Source organism: Tachyglossus aculeatus, chromosome 10, assembly GCF_015852505.1.
Source record: "Tachyglossus aculeatus isolate mTacAcu1 chromosome 10, mTacAcu1.pri, whole genome shotgun sequence".
In the NCBI taxonomy this organism is placed as follows: domain Eukaryota; kingdom Metazoa; phylum Chordata; class Mammalia; order Monotremata; family Tachyglossidae; genus Tachyglossus; species Tachyglossus aculeatus.
In genome coordinates this window covers 44025855-44044334 of record NC_052075.1, presented here as the reverse complement: position 1 = coordinate 44044334, position 18480 = coordinate 44025855, and the positions used below count along the sequence as shown (strand labels likewise).

At 54.2% G+C, this 18480-nt stretch overlaps 2 protein-coding genes across 2 annotated transcripts in view; one reads left to right on the top strand and one right to left on the bottom strand.

Moving 5' to 3' along the window:
• The window catches only part of LOC119932862 (low affinity vacuolar monovalent cation/H(+) antiporter-like), a 28266-nt gene extending 18205 nt beyond the window's left edge, over positions 1 to 10061 (top strand). Inside the window, exons 15-26 of the mRNA XM_038751985.1 lie at positions 103 to 238; positions 623 to 764; positions 1179 to 1362; positions 3191 to 3290; positions 3688 to 3806; positions 3949 to 3986; positions 4221 to 4327; positions 4701 to 4849; positions 5192 to 5286; positions 8132 to 8210; positions 9239 to 9347; positions 9787 to 10061. Of these exons, the coding sequence (XP_038607913.1) occupies positions 103 to 238; positions 623 to 764; positions 1179 to 1362; positions 3191 to 3290; positions 3688 to 3806; positions 3949 to 3986; positions 4221 to 4327; positions 4701 to 4849; positions 5192 to 5286; positions 8132 to 8210; positions 9239 to 9347; positions 9787 to 9860 (1332 nt within the window). The 3' untranslated portion in view covers positions 9861 to 10061. The remainder of the gene's footprint in view (positions 1 to 102; positions 239 to 622; positions 765 to 1178; positions 1363 to 3190; positions 3291 to 3687; positions 3807 to 3948; positions 3987 to 4220; positions 4328 to 4700; positions 4850 to 5191; positions 5287 to 8131; positions 8211 to 9238; positions 9348 to 9786) is intronic.
• A 3151-nt stretch (positions 10062 to 13212) lies between these two features.
• Positions 13213 to 18480, bottom strand: part of KLHDC10 (kelch domain containing 10) — a 42722-nt gene continuing 37454 nt past the window's right edge. The window contains exons 8-9 of the mRNA XM_038753136.1: positions 17281 to 17420; positions 13213 to 15925 (exon numbers count right to left, since the gene is read on the bottom strand). Of these exons, the coding sequence (XP_038609064.1) occupies positions 15716 to 15925; positions 17281 to 17420 (350 nt within the window). The 3' untranslated portion in view covers positions 13213 to 15715. The remainder of the gene's footprint in view (positions 15926 to 17280; positions 17421 to 18480) is intronic.

Here is an 18480-nt window from a genome sequence, read left to right as displayed (position 1 = left end):
AAAGCCCGGGCTGTTTCCACTGAGCCGCGCTGCTTCTCTTAAGCACTTACTATATTCTGGATGCCTTGCAGTCCGGAGACCCTTCTCCTCAATTCCCACCAGCCCCAACCCCCTTTCCTCTCCCTGTTCCATCAGACAGAGATCTCTCCAGAAGGAGACGTCCTCTTGTGCTGTCACCAGGCCGCCAACGTCTATTACTACAAGTACTCGGTGGATGGCATCAATGTCTTTGCCGTCAGTATCCTTCACCGTGGCAGGGCTGGTTTGGCCTTGGGGGGTCAAGGCCCCAGCTGTCCTTCCAGGAACCTCCCAGCCCCTAATGTGGGGAGAGACCAAGCTGGGCCTCGGGGGAGGGAGTTGGAGTAGGGGCCCACGGCCTTGTGTTTTGAGCCTCGGGCCGGAGGGACCAGACCTCTGGAAAGCAGCTGGAAACAAGCTCCCCTGCCAGTTTGGGCGCCAGACAGCCCGAAACCCTGAAGGAACCAAAGGAGAAAGAGAATCCGGGAGGTCCGCCTCCCTGGGCGTGGGAAGGTGACCCCTCCCGGGGTCTCTGAGGGCCTTTTGGGGATGGAAGCCTGGGGGGGTGAGCCAGGAGCTCTGTCCTTTAACCCTCCGCCCCCAGACCTGTTGCCTCTGGTCATCGTGACGCTGGTCTTGGGCTACATGGACAGCCAGAACCAGTACACCAGCTCCCCAGTCAAGTTCACCCTCTCTCTGCTCTCCATCGTGCCTCTCTCCTACTACATCGGCATGGCCATCGCCAGGTAAGGGAGAGAGGGGCTGTTCGGTGTTCAGAGGGGGAGTGATGCCGGGGGGTGTCTGGGGGGCTTGCTTGGCAGCTACAGCGCTTTCTTGAATTCCTTCCCTCTCCTCCTCGGGGCTCTGGAGAGGTGGGGAGTCCCAGGGGTGCCAGATTGGGGGCAACGAGGTGGGGTGTCTTATTGTGAACTTGGGGGCTCCCCCTGCTCGCCTCTTTCGTGGGCTAGTGGGGGGGCACTGGTGGGGACGGCGCTATCGAATGAAATGTGGGCTTCCCCAGCCCCCTCTGAGGGGTTCGTGTCTGGCATCATTGAGCGGGTGTGCCCCGAGGGGATGTCCGGCTCAGAACCGATGACGGGGGAGACGCCGGGGGAAGCGGTCTGCACCCCTCACTGCCTGGGCCTCGTCTCGGCCCCCAGCATTTCTGCCCAGAGCACCTTTGCAGTGGGCGCCGTGGTGAATGCCACATTTGGCTCCGTCGTCGAGCTCACCTTCTACGTCACGGCGCTCATCAAGGGGGCTCGTGAGGGGAACGGGTGCTACGAGGAGGTGGTGAAGGCGGCACTGACGGGCACCATGCTGGGCTGCACCCTCCTGGTCCCGGTGAGTCTGCTTAGGCTTGCCGCGTCCCCGTCCCTGCTTCCTTCCGGCCTCCCCTCCAGGGCTTCCCTTCATTGTCCCGGGGCTAGGAAGGGAAAGGATGAAATTCCTGGACGATCCGTGAAAGCAGCAGGGGCAAATACAGAAGTGCCGCAGAGAGGTGGAGAGCGGGTGAGCCTGGGAAACTGCTTCTAAACAATCTAAACTGGGCCTGCTCTTAATAATAATAATAATGATAATAATAATAATAATAATAATAATGGCATTTATTAAGCGCTTATTATGTGCAAAGCACTGGGGAGGTTACAAGGTGATCAGGTTGTCCCATGGGGGGCTCACAGCCTTCATCCCCATTTTACAGATGAAGTGCCACAGAGAGGTGGAGAGCTGGGTGAGCCTGGGAAACTGCTTCTGAACAATCTAAACTGGGCCTGCTCTTAATAATAATCATAACAATGGCATTTATTAAGCGCTTATTATGTGCAAAGCACTGGGGAGTTTACAAGGTGATCAGGTTGTCCCATGGGGGGCTCACAGCCTTCATCCCCATTTTACAGATGAGGGAACTGGGGCACAGAGAAGTGAAGTGACTTGCCCAGAGTCACACAGCTGACAGTTGGCAGAGTTGGGATTTGAACCCATGACCTCTGACTCCAGAGCCCGTGCTCTTTCCACTGGGCAGCGCTGCTCTTCCCAAACAAGAATCCAGGCGGGATAGAGTTGAGAGGATGCCCTCCTCTTTCCCTCCTTCCCTCCCTCCTCTGCTCTCCCAAGACCAGCGAGATGGAAGGGCCCAAGGTTCCTGCCGAAGGAGCTTCCCTCCCAGCTGGCTCTTTGGGTTCAGGGGAAGCAGTGTGGCCTAGTGGATAGAGTAGAGACACAGGCCTGGGAGTTAGAAGGACCTGGTTTCTAATCCCGGCTCTGCCACTTGTCTGAGGGTGACCTTGGGCAAGTCATTTCACTTCTCTGTGTCTGTTACCTCACGTGTAAAATGGGAAATAATAAGACCGGGAACCCCATGCGGGACAAGGACCGTAACCAATCTGATAAGCTTATATCCACCCCAACAGTTAGTACAGTGCCTGGAACATAATAAGCGCTTAACAAATACCATAAAAAATGGGGGGGGGGCTGGGGCGGGGGGGAGTCCTCTGGGATCTCTGGAGAAGCTGCTGTGGCTTTGTGGAAAGAGCCCGGGCTTTGGGGTCAGAGGTTCAAATCCCAGCCCTGCCAACTGTCAGCTTTGTGACTTTGGGCAAGTCACTTAACTTCCCTGGGCCTCAGTTGCCTCATCTGGAAAATGGGGATTAAAACTGTGAGCCCCCCATGGGACAACCTGATCCCCTTGTAACCTCCCCAGCACTTAGAACAGTGCTTGGCACATAGTAAGCGCTTAACAAATACCAACATTATTATTATTATTATTATTATTATTATTATTATTATTATTATTATCTCTGCCAGAGCTTGGCCTTGGGACTTCCCCTTCTAGAGAAGGAAAGAGACCTGGTCCGGGAGCGAACTATTCGATGAGGAGGATGCGCCCTGTGTCTATAGGCATGGTGGGAGAAGGGTTGGCACCTAGAGTGGCATTTGCAACCATCTAGGGTCGGGGCCCAGCAGTCTTACCTGGCCAGAAAGGAGACCACGCAATTAGCACGTGGGGAGGAGTGGAGGCATTTTTTATTGGTAGTATCGTTGCCCTTCTCCCTCCCCGCCCGGGCCGGGCAGTGCCCTCTCTAGCTTTTCACCCAGGCCAAATCGCCCCTGGCCCATGAGAGCGCCCGGGTCCCGTGATGGCTGAAGCGTCCGGGTGTCCGCTTGCTCCCAGGGCTTGTGTATGGTGATAGGTGGGATCCGCCACCCGGAGCAGCGCTTCAACAGCCGCTCGGCGGGCGTCAGCTCCGCGCTGCTCTTCCTGTCCGTGGGAGGTGAGCGGTGGGGCGGGGTGGACGGGGTGGGGGGATCCTGCCTCCGGGGAGGTTATGAAAGGAATGACTTGGAATAGGAGTTGGAAGCATGGTGCTTGTGAAACTCCGGAGCTGAATAACGTTGAGTCTTTTAGACTGTGAGCCCACTGTTGGGTAGGGACTGTCTCTATATGTTGCCAACTTGTACTTCCCAAGCGCTTAGTACAGTGCTCTGCACACAGTAAGCTCTCAATAAATACGATTGATTGAGAGAGGGTGGGCCCCCACTCCAGGTGGACAGCCAGGAGACTGGGTGAGGAGGGCCTGTGTGTGGGGAACTGTTTCCCATCGTCCGTTCCAGCTCCCTGCCCCCTTCCTTGCCCCCCCTCACCTCTCTCCCCTTTCCTGGCTGTGGCAGGTGTGTTCGCCCCAACCCTCTTCTCCAAAGTCTACGGGCGGCTGATCTGTGACGAGTGCCACAACGTCACCCGGAACCCCCCAGGGCACTACCTGTGCCAGACTTGCCACTTGGACTTGGTAGGAGCCACTGTGTCGCTCGGCTACCGGGCTCCGTCCGGGGCGGGGTTGGAGGCTCCGGAAGAGGGGTGGGAAAGGAGGGGAGGTGGAGTGCCTCTCAGGACCACCCTCAGGCCCCCACTGACCTCGTGTTTATTCACAGATGGGGAACAATGGCACGCTGTACTACAGCCATGTCCAGTAAGTCTGTGGATGGCGGAGGGAGCAGGGGGGCAATCTTGGGGCTGGGGGCTGCCAAAAATACTTTGGCTATTGCACCTCCGCCCCCAGCCCCGACCTAAGCTGGGGGATGTGTCCCTGGGAGTAGAGTCCCAAGCTCCTTTCCAGCCCTATCCTCAGGGTTGTTGCTTGCACACACATCACGTGTGTCGGTGTGTTTGGGCCCACCCACACCCAGTCTCTGTTGTGCCCCAGGCCGTTGGTGTACACAGTGTCCCTGCTGCTCCCTTTCGCCTACCTCATTGGCCTCCTCTTCACCCTGAAGACACACTCCCACATCTACGACATTCACGTCAGCGATTGTGAGTTGCCGTGGGATGCCGTGGGATGGGGCGGTCACCTCCCCGGCAGCCCCGTGGGCAGGAAATCCCAGCGTGGGGGGGATCCACGGAGGCAGGAAGAGCCAAGAGCGGGGCCCTGGGACTGCGTGCACCTTGCCCCAGCTTGAGTTCCGAATCACAGCAAGCAAACTGGGAGGCCTGTAGCTGCTTGTGCCCCGGAGGGAGCGTGGTGGCCTGGTCACTGGCTCGGTCCCCGATGGGCCAGGCGCCCGCAGCCCCGGGCGGGACAGTGGATTCGTCCCATTTCGCCCCTTCCTCCTCCCCGACCCCCAGTGGGGAATGGCTACTCGCGTCCGGCCTCTACCTCACCTTCTTGCCCCTCCTCGCATCCCAGTGCCCGGGCACCACCGTGACGCCGTGGTCCACTGGCCCCGCTGGCGGGCACTACTGCTGCTGCTCCTGTCCACCCTGTGCATGTCCGCCTGCGCTGACCTGGCCACTGAGCACATCAGCCCCATTCTGGGGAGCTCCACCGTGTCCCAGGTGAGCGGGCCGGTGGCTTCAGGGGGCCCGGCCCCTCCTCACCCCCCGAGGCTGAGCTGGGCTTGCCAAGGTCCCTTTCGCATCGACCCACACATCTCACTTCCCCCTCCCCTCTCACCCGCCTCTTGGAGCCGCTTCTCCCTGCATCTGGGGCCCCGAGGGCCATCGTGGTTCGTGTGGGAGGAAGAGCTCTTCTTTTGGAAGGCAGCGGGGCTGTCGGGCCCCGCGGCTGGGGCTGGAGGTGTGAATCCTGCACTGGGGGGGGTCGGGGGAGAGGAAGGCTTCAGGGGAGCCGATGCCCCGGAAACGTGCAGACCGAGATGACTCTCCTCTTCTCTCCAGTATTTTATAGGGGTGTCAGTGCTGGCCATGGTGCCCGAGCTCCCCGAGATCGTGAACGGCATCCAGTTTGCCCTGCAGAACAACCTCAGCCTCAGGTCAGATGCTGTGGCTGTTGAATAATAATAATAATAATAATGATGATGGCATTTGTTAAGCGCTTACTATGTGCAGAGCACTGTTGTAAGCGCTGGGGGGATACAAGGTGATCAGTATTTATTATTCTATTTTAGTTGTACATATTCTATTTATGTTATTTTGTTAATATGTTTTGTTTTGTTGTCTGTCTCCCCCTTCTAGACTGTGAGCCCACTGTTGGGTAGGGACCGTCACTATATGTTGCCAACTTGTACTTCCCAAGCGCTTAGTACAGTGCTCTGCACACAGTAAGCGCTCAATAAATACGATTGAATGAATCGAATGAATCAGGTTGTCCCATGTGGGGCTCACAGTCTTCATCAGCATTTTGCAGATGAGGTAATTGAGGCTCCGAGAAGTTAAGTGACTTGCCCAAGGTCACACAGCAGACGTGGTGGAGCCGGGATTCGAACCCATGACCTTTGACTCCAAAGCCCGGGCTCTTTCCACTGAGCCACGCCGCTTCCCTAAGGAAGGAGTTGAAGGGGGGGGAGGGTGGGCCCCTTCTTGCAGGAGGGCCCCCCCGATTAACCCCTGCCCTCCCAGCCTTCTCAACGCTCAAAGATTAAAGGTTTTTTTTGTTTATTGGGGTCTCATTGGTAGCTAGTCTCTCACTCTCCTACGTATTAAATTACTGGCAGTTTGCATCTGCCCATTTCCCCTGTTAGGCTCCAACTCTCTGGAATGGTGTCTCTCACTTCATATGTTCCCGAGTATCTAGCGCAGTGCTTTGCATGTAGTAGATGCTCATATCCAGTTGACAATGGCAAGGAGGGAGGAGGAGAAGGCAAGGGCCTGGTGAAGGTCATCTATTGCCACTGGGAATGAAACTAGGGGATCCCCCGGCTTCTTGGCCTTTTAGTGGGCTTGTCATATGAATAATGTTGGCATTTGTTAAGCGCTTACTATGTGCAGAGCACTGTTCTAAGCGCTGGGGGGGATACAAGGTGATCAGTATTTATTACCCTATTTTAGTTGTACATATTCTATTTATTTTACTTTGTTAATATGTTTTGTTTTGTTGTCTGTCTCCCCCTTCTAGACTGTGAGCCCGCTGTTGGGTAGGGACCGTCACTATATGTTGCCAACTTGGGAAGCAGCGTGGCTCAGTGGAAAGAGCCCGGGCTTTGGAGTCAGAGGTCGTGGGTTCCAATCCCAGCTCCTCCACCTGTCAGCTGGGTGACTTTGGGCAAGTCACTTAACTTCTCTGGGCCTCAGTTCCCTCATCTGTGAAATGGGGATGAAGACTGTGAGCCCCACATGGGACAACCTGATTACCTTGTATCTACCCCAGCGCTTAGAACAGTGCTTTGCACATAGTAAGCGCTTAAAAAATACCAATATTATCATTATCATATGAATGCTGGGCAGCCACAGAACAAGCTGTCCTAAGGCACAGCTGGAGAGCTGAGTGAATGTCTGCTATTTGTTACATTGTAATAATAATAACTATGGTACTTGTTAAGCACTTACTATGTAATAATAATAATAATGATAATGGTATTTGTTAAGCACTTACTATGCGCAAAGCACTGTCCTAAGCACTGGGCGGGGGATACAAAGCGATCAAGTTGTCCCACGTGGGGCTCACAATCTTAATCCCCAATTTACAGATGAGGTAACTGAGGCACAGAGAAGTGAAGTGACTTGCCCAAAGTCACACAGCTGACATTGTACAGATTGTACATGTACTTTCCCAAGCATTTAGTACAGCGCTCTGCACCTAGTAAGTGCTCAATAAATACCATTCATTGGTAGCCAGTTTAAGAGTATTCTAGACTGAGCCCGTTGTTGGGTAAGGATTGCCTCTATCTGTTCCCGAATTGTACTTTCCAAGCGCTTAGTACAGTGCTCTGCACACAGTAAGCGCTCAATAAATACGATTGAATTGAAGTGTATGGCTCAGTGGAAAGAGCCCGGGCTTTCGAGTCAGAGGTCATTGGATCAAATCCCCGCTCCGCCAACTGTCAGCTGTGTGACTTTGGGCAAATCACTTAACTTCTCTGTGCCTCAGTTACCTCATCTGTAAAAGGGGGATGAAGACTGTGAGCCCCCCATGGGACAACCTGATCACCTTGTATCCTCCCCAGCGCTTAGAACAGTGCTTTGCACATAGCAAGCGCTTAATAAATGCCATTATTATTTCTAGACTGTGAGCCCACTGTTGAGTAGGGACTGTCTCTAGATGTTGCCAGCTTGTACTTCCCAAGCGCTTAGTACAGTGCTCTGCACACAGTAAGCGCTCAATAAATACGACTGAATGAATGAACTCGCTCTGTTGGGGGGAGGAGGGGGCCCTAGCAGCCGAGTCCGGTGCTACTCTAAAACCAGGATCCTGGGCTGACGTGAAGCTGAGCTCCCTCCCTCACAGAGCCACGGGACTCGGGTCATTACCCTGTGACCCGGGAATTTTTTGGGCGCTTACTGTATGCAGAGCCTGAGTGCTTGGGAAGGTACAATATAACAGAGGGGAGCCTGACTCCTAGCTGCCCCTGTTTGGCCCCAGGACTTGTACTTCCCAAGCGCTTAGTACAGTGCTCTGCACACAGTAAGCGCTCAATAAATACGATTGAGTGATTGATTATCTGCTGTGTACCTGCCCCTAAGTGTCTGGGACCCTGAGCTCCCTGAAGAGCCTAGGCGAGACATCAACTGCCTCTTCCTCCCTCCTCCTAGTAGAGCGGGAATTGGGGCCAAGTCTTCCATAAAAGGGAGAGGCAGCTGTGGATATTCTCCATCGGGCAGCCTTCCCTTCCGCTCCCACGGACTCACCCAGCTCTCTCTCCTCTGTCCTCCTCTCCCCAGCATCGAGATTGGCAACTGCATTGCAGTGCAGGTGTGTATGCTGCAGATCCCCATCTTGGTGCTCTTCTCCATCTTCTACGTAAGTCCGGCTGGGGGCTGCTGAGCTCAGGGGGTCGGCCCCCGTCTTGGACAGGAACCTGCAGGGGGTCTGGCACCATTTTCCACGGGGGCCCCCCCTATAGCAGTAGGGTTGTTCTGACCTCGGGTCACACAGTCCCCAAGACCCAGCCCGCAAGCAAGAGCTCCTCTTTAATCAATCGTATTTATTGAGAGCTTACTGTGTGCTAGAGCACTGCACTAAGCGCTTGGGAAGTACAAGTTGGCAACATCTAGAGACAGTCCCTACCCAACAGTGGGCTCACAGTCTAAAAGACTAGTCTAGTCGACCCTAGATCCTGGGCAAGACTCTCTAGAGGCTCTGGGAGTGTCATTCAGAGCGAGGCTGTCAGCCGGGGTTGGCGGCTTTAAGTTGTGCCACTCCCGCCCTGACCCCTGGAGCTCTTGTTCATACGTTCATTGACTTGTATTTGAGTGCTGACTGTGTGCAAGGAACTGTACTAAGTACTTGGGAGAGTACAACTAAATAAACTAAATAAGTAAACCCACCCAGACCACCTCTGCTATTGGATTTGGAGGCCCCGGAGCTCACTGGGCCCATCCCAATGTGGGGTCGGGGCAGATTAAAGAGAGGACCCTGGTTACAAGTCTTCTGACCCTGAGGGGAGAAGATGGGGACAGGTAACTGCTGGGGAGGTAGGGAGGCTTCCCTGAGCCCCCTTTTAGACTGTGAGCCCACTGTTGGGTAAGGACTGTCTCTATATGTTGCCAACTTGTACTTCCCAAGCGCTTAGTACGGTGCTCTGCCCACAGTAAGCGCTCAATAAATACGATTGATGATGATGATGGGCCAGGAACCTGGACCCCCAAATGATTCATCTCAACTCTTAGCCGGCCCCTGTGGAGCTAGGGCAGTCCAGCTCCCGACGGGAGAGCACCAGCAAGTCAGGGGACGGGGTTGCCGTTGCTGCAGGGGGTGGGGAGGGTTTTGATTTGTGTCAGGGGGAAGGGGTCGATTTTAGGTGGCCTAGGGGGGTACTGTCTCTGCAGCCGACGGGGTTCAAGCTCCTCTTCAGTGACCTCCACGTCTACGCCAGCATGTTCAGCGTCGTTCTCATGAACTACATCTTCATGGATGGCAAATGTGACTACTTCCAAGGTAGAGGGCCCGAGCCTCCCCGGGACAGGGCAGGTCCCGGTGTTGGCGGGCCAGGGGACGTCTTTGGCCTGACGAATTACCCGTCACCCAGGTCCAGCCACGCAGGCTTCAGCTAGGGGGTCTCTTCTCCCACCCCCAGCTGCATGGACAAGGGCTAGGATTGGTGTAAGTTGCTCTGAGGACTCTAGAAAAGGTTTCGAGTTGAAGTGTACAAAACTTTTCAGAATCAGCCTCTCATTATAAAGTAGACTTGAGAGTAAGCACGAAAAATTTATCTACGTCCCCTCAAAAATGGACTCTTACTTCCCTAATAAGTAATCCCCGGGCGTGTGGATAGTTGCAAGGCTGACCTAGTTCTTTTCAGTCTGGGAGGTGGCAGTGCTGTGTAAGGACTGACATCCAGCTCACGCAAGCTTGCCCTCTTCTTCTCATCCTCCAGGCACTGTGCTGGTCATGGTTTACCTCATCCTTCTGGCTGTGTATTTCTTTGCCCCTTCTCCAGCTGGCTGCTGACCTCTGCCTCTGCTGGATTGGAGAGAGGAGAAGAAGAAAATTGTCCCTTTTTTGCCTCAGGGGGAGAGAGAAACGGAAAGAAGAGAAAGTGTGTGGTGTGAGGCTGGTCATAGGCCCATCTGGTTCTGAATCCTATAGGCTGCAGCGGGAAGCTCAATATGTCTAATCTGGGTCTCTTTCTCCCCCCACCCCACCCCGCCCCTCTTTTTATACTGTGGAAATTATTAAACGAACTCTTTTGCACTGAAACCTACTGTTGATATCGTGAGTGCAGGAGAGAAGGAAGAGGGGAGGGAGCAAGGGGGAGGGTTGTGAGGGAGACCCTTGCTTCCTTGAGGCTGGGGGGTCTCTTCTGGCCTTTCCTTCAGGGAGATGTCAGCTGGATTCGCAGGTGGAGGTTGAGGGACCTAGCCCCGGTAATGAGGAGGAAGAGTTGAACGCTGGAGCCCCGCCAACCTGATCCGATTAGGAGCCTCTCCAGCTCGGCCATCCCACCCTCGGAGAAATGTTCGGCCTGCTTCAGCCCTGCGGCCCAGTTGGGATCAGGTCAGTCCCACCCTGGCTTTCTCTGGGGCCAGTGGACCCTCTTTCATTAGCAGTGGGGGATTAATGACTTGCTTCAATTCGAGAGCTCAGTACAGTCCCTCCCTGGCACTTGTTTCTGCCTTTTTTTTTTAACATATATAAATGGTATTTAAGCACTTACAAGATGCCAGACACTCTGCTGGAGTAGCTACAGGCTAATCAGGTTAGGCACAGTCCCCTTCCCACATGGTGTTCAGTCTTAATCCCAATTTTACAGATGAGGTAACTGAGGTACAGAGAAGTTACGTGACTTGCCCAAGGTCACAGAGCAGACAAGTGGCAAAAATTGGCATTAGAACGCAGGTCCTACTGAATGCCAGGCCCGGGCTTTTCAGTCTCTTTGGGGCTGGTTACAGTCGGTGGTCCATCCTAATAATAATAATAATAATGGCATTTATTAAGCGCTTACTATGTGCAAAGCACTGTGCTAAGCGCTGGGGTGGTTATAAGGTGATCAGGTTGTCCCATGGGGGCTCAGTTTTAATCCCCATTTTACAGATGAGGGAACTGAGGCACAGAGAAGTTAAGTGACTTGCCCAAAGTCACACAGCTGACAATTGGCGGAGCTGGGATTGGAGCCCACGACCTCTGACTCCAAAGCCCGTGCTCTTTCCACTGAGCCACGCTGCTTCTACTGAACAAATGCTGATCCCCTGTCATCATCAATCATCAATCATATTTATTGAGTGCTTACTATGTGCAGAGCACTGTACTAAGCGCTTGGGAAGTACAAATTGGCAACATATAGAGACAATCCCTACCCAACAGTGGGCTCACAGTCTCCTGATTGGGTCAGACACTAACCTAACCCCCACCCCCCGACCTGAACAGACAGTTTCCTCTTTAAAGTAAAGGGATAGGGCATGAACAAACTGGAGTCTTGATTAGGTTTATTGATCAGAACTCTTTAAAAAAAAAAAAAAATCCAAACTGGAGAACACTGATAAGGTACATAAATATCAGCCAGACACTTCAGAACCAGCTCTCTGTCTCCAAGTGGTGACAGGGGAGGGAATGGGGACCGGCAGCACGGAGAGGGTGGCCTCAGCTCATCACATGCACGCTGACCGCGAAAAGGACTCCGCCGTTCAGCGTTGGGGGTAAGGCAAGCGCCGGAGGCTGCGAGCCCCAGGTCCGGGGCAGAGGCAGCCCATCGCTGGGAAAAAATTGTGCCTCGCCGGGAGGGGCTGCACACCATTCCTTTCTGCAGGCTGGGAGGGGACTGCAAACGGAGAAGTCACAGGATTACCTGAAATGGAGCTTCTGCAAAGCTGGGCCCCCCGCCACAGCGGCGGTGCTAATCCCCCATGAGACACCAAGACCCTGGGCCACAGCTCCTACAGCCTTACCTGGGAGGGGATGGTGAGGCGGTCTGCTTAAAATCTGAGCCCGAGGGGGAACCTGAGTTGGGATGGGGCCAGAACACCAGATACCACCCTGCCCGGGACGATCCTGGCCTCTGTGGGGGTGAGGTTTTGGCATCTTCCCAGCTCCACGTGGTGGTCACAACAGGTGCTAGAATTGATGCTCTTTGCCGCTCCCTCCCCACAGCAGCCATAGAGGAAAAGACAACCAAGCCTTTCGGCCCTAGGCTACGGCCACCTCGGAAAAGACAACCAAGCCTTCAGGCCATGGGCTACGGCCACCACCTCTGAAAGCTGGGGAGTGGTAAAAGTACAAGCATCTTGCCACTGACTCTTAGTGTTGAAGCTTCCAAGGGATGGCTCTGCCCAAAAGCCTGGGCCTTTCCAGAGAGGAAAACCCCCTCAACAGCTTTACAAACAGGATATGGGAATGAAAAATCTGAAGGGTAGCAAAACTTACAGAGGAGCAAGCTAACTGGACCCACGAGCGTGAGTCAAGACAAGGGGTTGGAGAGGTTAGCGAACAGAAAGGGCCGGGCCCATCTGAGAGAACCAACCCCAGCCCCGATGACCTTGAGAATCAGCTTTACCTAATGGAGTTAATGAGCACCAGGGTAACAAAACTTCTCACAGAGGAGCAAGCTAACTGGACCCACGAGCGTGAGTCAAGACGAGGGGTTGGAGAGGTGAACGAACGGAAAGGGCCGGGCCCATCCGAGAGAACCAGCCCCAGCCCCGATGACCTTGAGAATCAGCTTCACCTAATGGAGTTAATAAGCACCACACCATCACCTACAACTGCAATCTACAGAATTCTTTCAATCAGTGACAGATTTCAAAAGTTGAATTTTTTTTCCCCGCTCCTCCTGGAGTTGAGGTCTTCCCCTTAAGGGGTAGCTAACACAGCAGGTACAGGTGGGCTACTCCTTATTCTTGCAGGATGCTAGGACTCTAATCTAGTCTCTCTCCCTCACCAGAGGGATGGAACCTGCCCACGCAATTTAACTGGAGAAACTGGCCCAGCACCCTCTTCAGTTTCTTCCCCTGGTGCTGGTCAGCCAGGCAGTGGGCTGGCTATCCAAGCTCTTGGCTACTTTCTTTCCCTCCTGCAGCCCACCTATCTGCAGGACTGCTGTCACCTCAGCTAGTTGGAGAGCAGGGTAAGTGAGGTGTTAGAACCCTTAGGTCCCTAGTTGGGGGTTTATTTTAACCCCTTACATCCAGTTCTGTGTACACTGGGGAGGGGGGCTGCTCACCCCCGCCACCCCCCATCATTTCCTTATTGAACAATTTAATTAGCAAGTCGCAATCTCATGAGCCTGCTTTCATGCCGTCACTAAGGCTGAAACGCTGCAAGAAGGCGGCGGGCTCGTGCCCATCGAACAGCTCGATTCTGTTGGGCGACCACTGTACCTTCCTGCCAATCCAGCTCTGCAGTAGCTTGTTGGAAGGTAGTGAGTTAGAGCAGGGAGCAGCAGGGCAGGAGGGAGGAATGACACCAGGCCTTGCCGGCTGTTCTCTGGTCACCACTGCTACCCCATGAGGGGCGGAGAAAGGGCAGTGGGAGTTGAAATCAACTAAGCCAAAGTTTTTTACAGTGAAAATGGGTGTGACTGGATCTAGACGCAGACAGCTGAGGCAGCCAGTTGTAAGGCGGAGAAGCAGGTGTGCAAATGGCCCAGAAAACAGAAGCACCTGTTGCTGGCTGGTTAATAGCCTGAAACTTGTGAGGTGCCCCTAAGGGAGTCCTCCAGCATCTGGCCTAACTTCTTGCATTGCTGGGGGACGGGGAAGGGTGCATGGTTTCACCACCCCAGGAGAAATCTAGATTAAAAGATTTGAGGTTGGCCTGTGGCTCCAGTCAGGGCACCCGCTGCGACCCCGGGGGCTGCAGCTGATGTTGTGTCTTTTCAGGGTACAGAGGAAGGGAGCCTCAAAAAGGCTTGGAGAGGATGAAAGCAAGCAGATGCCACGCAGAGCCAGAACGCCCCGCGTCCGAGATGATCTCCAGCACCACAGTCCCACGACTGCATAAGGCAACAGCAGAGCAGCAGCTGAAAGCTCCTTCTCTGGTCCCCTCACCCGCTCCTAAAACAGGCCCTTCCCTCTCCTCTATCCCTCCAGATGCTCTGATCCAGACTCCGGCTTTCAGCAAATCCTATTAACTCGGCTTGTGGCCAAGGTGAGTGGCTGGCCCTAAAAGGGCTGATCCAGGACTAGGCAGACCTGGGCCCCAACGCCCTTGTCCTCAAACTATAAAAACCGGGTTCTAGTCCCTCCAAAAAAAAAAGCACACCGAACGAGCCACCAGTTTTTCCCAACCTTTTCCTTGGAAATCTGAGATGGGCAGGGGGAGCATTTAGGGACTTCTGAAGGCCGAGCCACGACAAGAAGTGGCTCCCCCGCTCTGGACCAACTGGATGGAAGAGTTAACAGGCTAGGGAAGTAGATAGGGTTGAAGCCAAAACAAAGTTCTGGGAATCTTCATGTTGGGACAAACGGGCCGCCCACGTGGCCCCACCCTGTGCTTCCCCAGCTGGGTTGGTGCCGTAGCTCAGAGCCCAGCGGACAAAGGCAACCCCCTCTCTACGCTTTTCTGTGGTGGCGATGGGCAAACTCTTTTGGCAAGTTATTTTAAAAGAAAAAGGCACTTAAAAGAAAAGTGTCCGGCTTAAACCCACTGGCCTAAGTGCACTGTGCCGATCACTGCTGGGAGATCCGGGTCCGTCGGCCCGTGAGCCACCCGGGGGACCGTTCTGCCAAGATGGAGCCGCGGCAGCCCCAGAAACCGTACTGGAAGTAAGATCGTTATCTGTGGCCATTCTTCCTCCCGGGAATGATGCCAGCACTCAATCTTACTTCCTCCCCCACCCGGCGCTGTAAGTGAGGCTTCGTTCCCTGGGGAGGGGCAGCCGGGGTTTGTGTGTTGGGGGGGTGCTGACTAGGAGATGTGGGGGGAAAACCAGAGAGGGAGGTGGGGGAAACAAGCGCGGGACATAAAACAAGTACCGCCGTTCCAGAGCTAAAACTCACTGCCTGGGTGCAGGAGAGGCTGTATCTGGGCCAGACACCACATAGGAGGTGGGGAGGTTACTAAGAACGAGTGGCAGAGGTCCTGAGGGCTGGAAGATGCTCTGAATATGGCAGGTGAAGCCACTCCCATGCCCAAAGGGGAAGGAAACTTCCCCTAGCCACCCCCTCACCCCAAGAAAGTGGCAGGATCGATGAGGCCATTCCCCTTCCCTGCCCCCAGCCCTGGGGATTTGAAGCATCTTGGTTCAGGCCCTTGTTGGGCCCGGCCCGGTGAGGGGGCATGAAGAGATGAGGATGGCCAAGAGCGGACGGCCCTGAACATTCAGCTTTGGGACCCGCCGAAGTCCCGGCGCAGCCGGCGGGCGCTCAGAGACTGCTGCGCTGAGCCGTGCCTACTTGGGAAAGTACATCTCTAGAGCGATAAGTTAAACACCAGGGTTAAAAGCATACGCTGCAAGGCTATAACAACATTTTCCTCCTCTCCCCTACCCTCCCAAACGCACTCTTTAAAACGACGAGGCCCCAGCTGCCGGCACGTTCTGTAGTCTCCTGAAAGAGAACTTGCTCCATTACCTCGATTGCCCAGAGTACGAGGTCTCCGCGGAGATCACCTCCGTCTCCCTCCCCTCCAAAAAAAAAAAAAAACAGAGACGGGAGGAAGACTGGGAGGGAAGCAGGAGGTGCAGCGGCAGCCCCGGAGGAGAGTCACGTCTCCACAGACTTCGACGGCACGGACAGAAAGGCATCTGCTGTATTTTCTGGGTAAGGCCTCGACCGGGGTCCCCGATCCTCTCCGTCCGCACTCGCCCTGCTGCCCATAAATAGCCTCTTTAAATTAACATTTCCGGAGGGGGAAGGACGGGCGAGAAATCCTCATTTCAAGCGCTCAATCAGCCCCCGCGTGAGTCCCAGGTGCAGCAGCTGTGTCCGGGAGAGGTTTGCTAAGTGAGGGAAGGCGCCGAGCAGCGTCTCCCACGCCAGTTCCAGGAGGCTGGGAACCACCAGCCACATCTTAAAGAGCGACCCGGTCCGTTTGTTTTCGTGGATGTTCACCACGCCTCCGTGGACGTACATGCAGCCGGCCTGTCGGGGGGACAGGAAAGGGCTCTGTTAAAGACCCACCTTGTCGGGGGGCGGGAGGGGAGAGACTCGGGCTCGGCCGATCCCGGGAAGATGGACCCTCTGCCAAGGGTCTCGCAGGGGGTCATCGTCATCAATCGTATTTATTGAGCGCTTACTGTGTGCAGAGCACTGGACTAAGCGCTTGGGAAGTACAAATTGGCAACATATAGAGACAGTCCCTACCCAACAGTCTAAAAGGACTGGGTCATACCCACGCGGCCTGCCAGGCGCGGAGGGAGGAGACCACAGGGCTGTGACTGAGCCTCAGGAGAGAAGCAGCGTGGCTCAGTGGAAAGAGCACGGGCTTTGGAGTCAGAGGTCATGGGTTCAAATCCTGGCTCTGCCAACTGTCAGCTGTGTGACTTTAGGCAAGTCACTTACCTTCTCTGGGCCTCGGTAACTTCATCTATAAAATGGGGATTAAGACTGTCCCGCAGTGGGACAACCTGATCACCTTGTAACCTCCCCAGCGCTTAGAACGGTACTTTGCACATAGTAAGCGCTTAATAAATGCCATCATTATTCAAGCGCTTAGTACGGTGCTCTGCACACAGTAAGTGCTCAATAAATGCCATCATTATTCAAGCGCTTAGTACGGTGCTCTGCACACAGTAAGCGCTCAATAAATACGACTGAATGAATGAATGGTCTAGAAAGCAGCCACCACCCAGCTCCTCCAACTGTCCCGGGGCCGCTGTCTGAAGACACAACTGGTCTGGGCGGACTCGCTGATCTGCCCCAGAAAATGGATTCTTGCCCTCGACTGGGTCGGCACCAGGTCTGTTCCTAGCTGGAGGTTTTTGTGTAAGTGCAGGCGCATGTGTGTGTGGGTATTCATTCATTCAATCGTATTTATTGAGCGCTTACTGTGTGCAGAGCACTGTACTAAGCGCTTGGGAAGTACAAGTTGGCAACGTATAGAGGCGGTCCCTACCTAACAGCGGGCTCACAGTCTAGAAGGGGGAGACAGACAACAAAACATATTAACAAAGTAAAATAGAATATGTACAAATAAAATAGACAAATAAATTATCATCAATCGTATTTACTGAGCGCTTACTGTGTGCAGAGCACTGTACTAAGCGCTTGGGAAGTACAAGTTGGCAACAGATAGAGACGGTCCCTACCCAACAGTGGGCTCACAGTCTAAAAGATGTCCTCGCAGCTTCAGTATCCAGGGGCTCGGGAGGGAGGGGGGAGAGGCTTCCATACAAACATATATACATATGTACAGGTGCTGTGGGGAGGGGAAGGAGGTAAGGCAGGGGGGAGGAGGGGTATGCACACACACACCCCCCAGGCCCACGAGGACTTACTGGTGTAACAGCAGCACAGTGGAAATAAACTGGCTCCGGCATGACGGCTGGAAGCTTCACCCACTGGAAGGTCTGCAGACTCAGCTTCCAGATGTCTCCCAGAATCACTTCCCCGTTATACCCACCACAAACGAACACGTCTACGAATGGAGGAGAGGAAGACGGCGTGAGTTATGGCCAGCCAGCGAGCCGAGGGGTGCCGATAGGAGCTGGGACCCACTGCAAGCAACCGAGCGGGGCGGGTGGGGGGCAGGGGCCCCGCAGTTGGGGTGACTGACGGCTTCAATTACCTGCCACACGCAGTCAGCTAAAACCTGGCCTGAAACATCTTTGTCCCTCTTTGATTTGTTATATGTTGCCAACTTGTACTTCCCAAGCGCTTAGCACAGTGCTCTGCACACAGTAAGCGCTCAATAAATACGATTGATTGATTGGGTTCAGGTCGGACCAAACCCAAGCCAGGACCAGCTGATAACGGTTTCAAGCAGTCCCCTGATGAGAGCTTCTTTGGCAACTCCTTGCAGGGTTGTGGGTCAGTGAGATCCTGACAAGGAACAGCTCAGCCGAGGGAACCGTGAGCAAGAAGGATTATTGGATTGAAGCTTCCTGGTCCCTGGGGGAAGCAGTGTGGCCTACTGGATAAAGCCCAGGCCGGGGAATCTGAAGACCTGGTTCTAATCCTGGCTCCACCCCTTGTCTGCTGTGTGACCTTGGGTGAGTCACTTCACTTCTCTGTGCCTCCATCTGTAAAACGGAGATTAAGACTGGGAGCCCTCTGTGCGACGGGGACTGTGTTCAACCTGACTGGCTTGTATCTATAGTAAGGGCTTAACAAATACCATTTGAAACAAACCCAAAAACCTGGTAGTCCCAAGCTAAACTTTGCCGTTGTCTAGAAATCTCTTCCAGACAGAGTTTAAGTCTGCTAGGAGGAGTCTGTGCATCAGAGGCAGCCCCTTAAATCTCACTGAAGTCTGAATTGGGCTTTCCAGTGAGCTGTAAGTTGTGAGAAGGATGAAAGCAGGCATTATCTGAGAGCCGTCATTTAGCAAACTGGGATAAAGCATTTCGTAAAGTATTATTAACTATTTTCTGATCCGCCCACTGCTCTTGTTGACTGGCCCAAAGGGGAGATGACAGTGTGGACGGGCAACGGCCAGCAAGCAAAATAACCTTTACAAAATGACATTTCATCATGGT